This window comes from Camellia sinensis, chromosome 7 (genome assembly GCF_055761805.1).
Source record: "Camellia sinensis isolate YWXY chromosome 7, ASM5576180v1, whole genome shotgun sequence".
NCBI classification, from domain to species: domain Eukaryota; kingdom Viridiplantae; phylum Streptophyta; class Magnoliopsida; order Ericales; family Theaceae; genus Camellia; species Camellia sinensis.
Window position 1 is genome coordinate 39,703,549 of NC_138967.1, and position 8,328 is coordinate 39,711,876.

The 8,328-nt window shown below is 46.9% G+C and overlaps 1 protein-coding gene across 1 annotated transcript; it reads right to left on the reverse strand.

The window, feature by feature from the left end:
- Nucleotides 1–7,070: 7,070 nt before the first annotated feature.
- LOC145795747 (uncharacterized) lies at nt 7,071–7,466 on the reverse strand. The gene has a single exon (XM_082880628.1). It carries the CDS (start codon nt 7,464–7,466, stop codon nt 7,071–7,073), a length of 396 nt encoding a protein of 131 aa, XP_082736754.1.
- Between the last annotated feature and the right edge of the window lie 862 nt (nt 7,467–8,328).

Genomic DNA, 8,328 nt, shown 5'->3' on the forward strand with positions numbered 1-8,328 from the left:
AGAATATGGATAAAATGATCTTTGTTCACTCTTCTATGCATGAGGGGAATGCCCAAGTATTTACCAAGATTCATAGTGAGGAGAATGCCACAAAAATTACTAAGCATTCTAGCTCTAGCTTGACTCACATTCGGAGATATGAACATTTTAGACTTTTGAATGTTCACTTTAAGCCCAGAACAAGAACCGAACTCCTTCAAAAGTTCCATAATTGTTTGACAATTACTAGTATCAGCTTTGGCAAAGAGTAACAAGTCATCAGCAAAAAATAAATAGGATATAGGAGGCCCATTTCTAGAAGCTTTAACCCCTTTCTACAACCCATTATTTACCTTGGCAGTAACGAGGTGAGAAAGTCTTTCCATGTAAAGAACAAAAATATAGGGTGACAAAGGGTCTCCTTGTCTTAGGCCTTTAGCCAAAGGAAACTCATTGAGCCTTTCACCATTCCAAAGAACAAAAGAATTCACAATAGTAATGCAATTCATAATAAGTTCCACCCAGTTGGCATTGAGATTAAGAACTAGAAGAGTGTCATGGAGAAACGTCTAAGACACATTATCATATGTCTTTTCAAGATCAATTTTGAAAATCAAACCCCCACTTAGGCCCTTTTTAAAACATAAAGTATAAATAATCTCTTGAGCAATAATAACATTATCATTTGTGGAATGCCACGGAATAAAGCTACTCTGATTAGGGCTAACAATTCTATCCAAAAGAGGTCTTAAACGATTCACCAAAACCTTAGTAAGAGTTTTATACAAGACATTACAAAGGCTAATAGGCCTAAACTGTTTAATGGATTCAGGATTTTCAACTTTGGGAATTAAAGTGATAAGGGTTTTATTTAGATCAACAGAGATACTCTTTGAAGAAAAGCAATATCTAATAAAACCACAAACCAACTCACCCACAATGTCCCAATAAGAATGGTAAAAAACATATTGAAACCCATCACACCTAGGGGCTTTAAAAGCCGTAATACCTTTCAAAGCTTTCCAAATCTCCATATTCGAAATAAATTTGTTTAAGCTAACATTATCTTCAGCAAAAACTGGACATGAGATTTGACACCCCACTCTTGATTTGAAACCGTGACATTCGAGGTAAATAAGTTACGAATATAATTTTCTACATGGCTTTTAATCTCAGCAGGGTTAGAAATCCAAGAACCATCCTCACCTTTAAGAGAAGTAACTCTCATCTTCCTTCTTTTGGCCAAGGTAGACAAATGAAAATAACAAGTGCTTCTCTTACCCTAGCAAATCCAGTTAGTTCGAGATTTTTGAAACCAGAGAAGCTCTTCTTGATACAAGACAAGATTATAATCCCTAACAAGATTAGTCTCAAGAATATGCAGATTATGAGAAAATTTGCTAGATTGTGATTTTTGAATGCCCTCAATCCTCCCTAAATGCCATCTTTTTTTGCAAAAAATATTACCAAAAACTTCTTTATTCCAGCTAATAGCATTTTTAGAGACATTCGATATGGCACAAATTTGCGAGAATTAGTTTGGCTCTATTCGTAGAAACTCTCTTTTTTCATCGCTACAAGCGATATCATCCCATTTGCTTTTTGTGATACTCCCTCCCGAGCTAGATTCTTTGTCTATCGCTATCCCTATCCACATGATTGCTTTGAATTCAATGTCTGCAATTTTTACCCCACCAAAAAAAGGAATTGAATGGTGTTTGATCACTGTGATTTTGTAACTTTCAAATCTAATCTAAATATGGCAAATTATTAAAATTGCATCTCTGAGTTTTATAAACTTATTCATACAGTGTCATGTCTTAATTTACAAATTAATTAGTAAATTTATTTTTACTCTCCAGGGAGTGGATTGAATTGTGTGTTAGTGTACAAAGTTAGTGTCATGAGTAAAATCGTGTCTTAAGGGTAGGTAGATTGTTAGCAAAAATGAGAAAGAAAGATGAGAGCAAAGGGGTGGAGATGTGTACGGGGGCGAAATATCCTCTGCTTTCTGTACTCCTTGGATGTCAAGCTTCTTGTGACGGCGTCTATCTCTGCAACACAGAAATGGTGAGTTGCCCGGTGGTGGTGTGCCGGATAGACCCTCCGACGATCAAGTCAGACCAATGGAGGAAGAAGAAGGCTATCAGAGAGAGAGAGAGTGTTAGTGATAGAGTGAATTTTTCATACCTCTAGCGTTCCTCTTTCCTTCTATTTCTAGGGTGGCCATGCAGCCTCAAGATTGTGCGTGCACTACCTCTGCTGTCCTTTCCTGGACAGGTCACAGTGCCCGCCTCTCACCACCTTACGCGTGTAAAGGCTTAGTCCTCCCACCAGTACACGCAGAACTGTCCAACGATATTGATGCGTGCGTGGAGCAGATGTCCTCTCCCTCACGCCATTGGCCCAGGTCGCACACCTAACCGGAATACCACGATCGGCCAATCCCTTGTGGAGAACTGTCACCACATGCACACAACTGAGCCATGTGTCAACGGCCTGCCCCTTCGGCAAAGGGGCCAAGGGGTGATACTCACGACCGGGCTGACATTGGCCGGTCTATTGTAGCTTACCAGTTCCGAGGCATGCCGGCCTCCATCCATTCTACCTTCATCCGAGGTTATCTGGAATCTGTCCATCTCGGCTAACCGTTCAAAGGCATGCCAGCCTTCGCCTCGTCCTCAGTTTAGCCCGAGCTACCCGTAGCCCGGTCTCGCCACTCGACTGTGTGCCCTGCCAAATGTCTACAAGTAACAGTTCGGTCAGACCCCAATCCATGCCTGATCGGCCGATTCCCTCAGAACATAACAAGCCGGGGGCCGCGCCAACCGAGAACACAGCTCGGCGCCGTGAGATTTGACGAACCTGCGTTACCGTAGCTTGGCCGTTCAGTCCGTTCCAAAACTCCCCTCTCAATTGCCCCTTAATCCCATCCGAGCTAATCGTGATTGGGGTTACCACAAAGGCCGAGCTAACGGTCCCCAAGTTGCGCCAGTACCAAGCCGAGCGTGATGGGCTTTGAAGCCGTCACCGGGCTATCCCATTTGGTCATCGTTTCAGCAGTCTTGTCGTGGATCGTACTACCATACTGACAGCCACGCTCTCAGTGCCACGTGGCTTCGCACCAGTGGTCCGTACCACCCCGCTGTCTTCCACGCGCAAAATTCAAACGGCGCAGCCGTTTGGTTTTCCCACCACTTTAATATACATTTGAGGGGTCACTTTCGCCCTCCTCACTATTCATTTCCCTCTTCAAGCCCAAACCCTAACCTTCAAACGTCCCATACTTTCTCCCCTGCTGCCATTGCTCCCCACGTTCGTTTTTGCCATTCCCGAAGCTGCAATCAAGTCTGCGACGTTGAATCTTGCTGGGCATCTAGCATTGGTAAGTTTCTCCATCCTTCTTTCGTACTTTCATACTCGAGTTCTTCGGGTTCTTCATTTTTGTGCTATCGTGCTCCATGTCCTCTGCTTGGGACCTTTAAGGCTCTTCCTTTTTAGCCCCAATAATGTCGTACCTTAGGAAAACGGGAACTGGTGGAGTGGAGGGGGCCTTCGTGTCCCTTGATTCACCAAGCCTCAAAGCCAAACCTCTGAACTTGATATGAACAGTTCGAATCTGGACTGAACCGAGCTAAATGCTCATTTAGATCCGTAGGTAGAGCTATAGCGAGCAAAAACTGGTTTGTGGCTTCTTACTGAGGTCGCAACCGAGCTGAATACTCTAATTAGATTGGTAAATAGGAACGCACCAAGCTGTAACTTGAGGTCTCCACTTCAAATTCTAACCGAGCTGAATACTCCATTAGATCTGCAAATAGGAATGAACCGAGCCAGGAAATCGACCAAGTAGTCTAGCCGAGATAGGGGTCGGGCCGGTAAAACACCAAAAATCCTTCACTGAGCTATTTCCAATAGGGGCCGTGGAATTTATGCCGCACTAACCCTTGGCCTCATTTTTTAACAATGCAGAACAAACTAGGACCGATCAGTTCAGTCAAGAACCATCACTGGTGGAGCTCAAAGACCGAGCAAATACACCAAACATTTTTGTCCGAGATACAAGTTAGTTCACCAAATAAAACCGAGATAGATGGGCAAGTACCAATTCATGGTGAGCTCGCCCGGTGCGATGGCCGAGTTTCGTAGGGAGTACAACATCCCAGATGACGTCGTCTTAGAGCTCGCCAAAAAGGGAGACACCCCTTGGGGGGATCTAGACCGTTGCCCCTTCACCGTCGTATCAATAGTAGAGGGAAGGCTCCGCTTCCCGGTTCAACCCTTGATCTGCGAATTTTTGAGGCAGACAAGGCTTTGCCCGACCCAAGTTTCAAATAACACTTACAAAATAATAAACGGGGTCGCCGAGCTGAACCGGAGGCTCGGTCTCAATCTCGGTTTGGCCGAAATTTTCCATCAGTATAGTCTAAGTAGAAATAAGAGTGGGCTTTGCTGGTACCTCAAAGTCAAGAAGGGCCGAGCAAAGCTAATAGAGGGCAACCCGGACAAGGAGACCAACGACAACGACTTTTTATGGGTGTCCGGTCGCTATGAGGACACCGAGGCACCCATACCGGGATGGTATATTAGAAAGGATTTTGGCAGTGCCGGTGAGTCGCTCGGCTGACCGCGCTATTTTCTTTATGCATCAATTACTTTCCATGCCGATCTAACACTTGTCTTCTTTTTGCAGATAAGCACCTAGCAGCAGACTACCACCAGGCTAACCAAGAGGCCATCAGAGCCCTACTGTGCCATCCTGCCGAGGAGAGGGAGGCTTTGAAACTGCTCGACTTCGAACAGACCTACCACTACACCGCACCGCGCAAGAGCCGGGTTACCGACTTTCTGCGTGTGCCAACCCCAGAACCAGATCCAAACCTACAATCGATCAGGCTTGTTCCACTCACCGCCGAGCAAGAAATGGCGAAAATCAGGGCCATCAAGTCCATGATCACCGGGGAAGAAGGCGAGTCCCAAAAACCAGAGGCAACCGGGGGGACATCCTCCACACCCGCCGGGCAACAAGAAGGGGCAGTACTGGCACTTGCCAGCGAGCAACCGGCTGGTCGGTCCAAAAAGCGACCGAGGAAGGAGCAAACCGGGCCGCATCTGGCAGATGAAGACTCTACCGATTGCGTCTCTACCGAGCTCGGGGACCAGACCAAGCAACCACAGACCGAAAAATCCAAGGGCCCAGCCACCCCCCCGGTCTGGGCGCCCGAGTTCAAATACCAGGGTCGAGCAGTTTCTGCTGAAGACTCTGTCTACGCGGACAAGGACTACTCGCTTGGTTTCAATTTGACCAAGGGGTTGATCTTGTCCACTGATATGAAAAGACACGACGAGCTTTCCGACCTCAAGGTCCTCCGCTCGACGGCAAAATCCATAGTGCTGGTAAGTTCTCCATTCTTTGCTTCAAACTGTTTGCTCAGTTCTTGCTCGGTTTCTCGAATACTCACGATCTCTCGCTTGTTTTTAGGCCACGCAAAAGAACTATTTGGCCCACGACCGAATGATCAAAGTGCGGCAGAGCCTTCGGGATGCCATTGCCGAAAATAAGGTTTAAAAGGCCGAGATAGAGAAACTCAAGGCCGTACAAGATGTAGTTGCGGCCGAGCTAGATGAACTGCGCCTGCAGGTTAACCGAGCTGAAGCGGACAAACAAAGGGCCGTGAAGTCAAATAAGGCCCGGTATCTCGCCGAGCTGCGCAAGCTGCGCGATGCCCACAAAGAAGAAAAGGACAAAGCCGTGGACGACGCCGAGGACCGGGGATACGCTCAGGGGGAGAAAACTTATGAGCGGCAGGTTCAAGCAACCAAGGATATCTTTTTCCAGTGCGACTGGAAAGCTGCCGTGGAGAAAGTTGGCCTTGGACAGGATTCTGACATGTTCATAAATCCACCTACGGCCTATATCCCGATCTACATGCTGGCGTACTCCCAGGCCACTCAAAATCGGCTCATCGCAGAGGCACGGAAAGAGGCCGAGGAAGAAGCCGCCGCTGCACAGCAAACCGAGCAAACTTCTCCTGCAGCATCCCAAGATGCCAACGATGAAGAAGTTATTGACCGGGAGGTTGTCACAGTGGAAGGTGCTGATGATGAGGCCAAAGAAAACCTGCCCGAGTGCAATGTGAAGGAGGCCGAGCAAACTGTGCAAGTCGCTGAACAGACAGCTGAACTAGAATTGGATTGAACTTTACCTTTCTCTATTTTCTTTGTTTTGGAATGTAACCGGGCTATGTCCCCCCTCTTGTACTGAATTTTCCCTTATCAATGAAACTTTTGAACTTCTTGCTCGTATATCTTCTATTTCTGTTCGGTTGGCATCTGCAAGGATTCCTCGATTCAATCATTGACAATGCACAACTGCCAGGTCGGCTATGCCGCACAATTTACCGAGCTAAAATCACCTTAAACGTTTTCTAATCAGAATTAGCAGTTCGGCTCCTTGAACTTTCAGATGAATTGACATTTTAACTCGGCCGAACAAAATCTGCTCGGCCTTGACCGGGTTGCAGACTTTGTAGAATTCCAATGCTTCAACGTGACCGAGCAAAATTCAGCTTGCCTTTTAAGTTGGGTAAGCCGCCAACATTTCTTTTCCGCCGAGCACAAAACTCCAACATTGCGAATTCTGCCGAGCAAACTCCGCTCGTTTTCCATATTGGACAAGACACCAATATGCCAACTGGGCCGAGCAAAATCAGCTCGGCCCTTACATTGGGCAAAACACCAATGTTTCAGTTAAGTTGGTCATGACGCCAACATTTCAACCGGGCGAGCAAAACCAGCTCGACCCTAATGCGAATTGGTCCATACACCAATTATATCGTTAGACAATGCGCCAACTGTTTGTGCGGTCTGCTTCCATTCCGGCGAGTGGAAATCAGTCCGGTCCTATTCAGGTCGGTCTCCTTGCCCCTGGCATCCATAATTGCCTTGCGTCCTTGCAATGTCATTGTACAAAGATGTAATACCAAACAACAAGAGGGCTATTTTTCATTACAAAAGCATTGCTATCTTTTACATCAAGTGCCAAAAGGCTAAAGGTCTAGAAAAGCTAAACAACATAAGCAAATCACATCTTAAAAGTAAAAGACCTTAAGGTTGGCCGCATTCCATGGTCTGGGGACAGCCTGGCCATCTAAATCTTCCAGATGGTATGCCCCTTTACCAGCAAGACCAATCACCTTGTATGGTCCTTCCCAATTTGCACCGAGCTTTCCTTCGCTCGGGACCACCGTGTTGCCAAGCACCTTTCTTAATACCCAATCCCCAATCTTGAATAGCCTGTGGTGCACAGCCTTGTTGTACTTTTTGGAGAGTTCTTGTTGATAAGCCGCTATGTGGATCAATGCTCGCTCCCTCCTTTCTTCAGCAAGGTCCAGCTCCAATGCCATCGCTTCATTATTCAGATCTGGCTGGAAATTTTCAGAGCAGATGGTTGGCATGCCAATTTCCAACGAGATGACGGCCTCCATGCCATAGGCCAAAGCAAATTGTGTTTCCCCGGTCGACCGCCTTAGCGTAGTGCGGTATGCCCAGAGCACATTAAGGAGTTCTTCAGCCCACTTGCCCTTGGCCTTCTCAAGCCGCTTCTTCAGCCCGTCCAGGATGGTCTTGTTTGAGGCTTCTACTTCACCATTTGACTGAGGATAGGCCGGCGTTGAATTGTAAAACTCGATCTTCAACTCTTCACAAAATCCGCGAAAGAGTTTTCCATCGAATTGAGTGCCATTATCCGAGATGAGGGCCTTGGGTATACCGAAACGGGTGATGACATTTCGCCATACAAACTTCTTCACATCCTTTTCCTTTATGGTCACCAATGGCTCGGCCTCAACCCACTTCGTGAAGTAGTCAGTGGCGGCGATGAAGAACTTGCGATTGCCCGGGGCCGCTAGGAGTGGCCCCACTATGTCCAATCCCCAGAGTGCGAACGGCCAAGGACTGGTAAGGGGGAGCAGTTCTCTTGCTGGTTGATGGATCTGATGAGCGAACTTCTGACATTTTTCACACCGGCGAACGTACTTCTGCGCGTCCGCCTGCATGCATGGCCACCAGTAGCCCTGAGAAATCGCTCGGTAGGCCAAAGATCTGCCCCCAGTATGGCTGCCGCAGATGCCTTCATGGATTTCATAAAGAAAGGCCTCCACCTTAGAGGGGTGAACACACTTCAAGTATGGCCCGGCGAAAGACTTCTTATACAAGGCTCCAGAAAGGGAGAGCCAAAACCGCTCTGACTTTAGCCAAAGGAAACTCATCGAGCCTTTCACCATTCCAAAGAACAAAAGAATTCACAGTAGTAACGCAATTCATAATAAGTTCCACCCAGTTGGCATT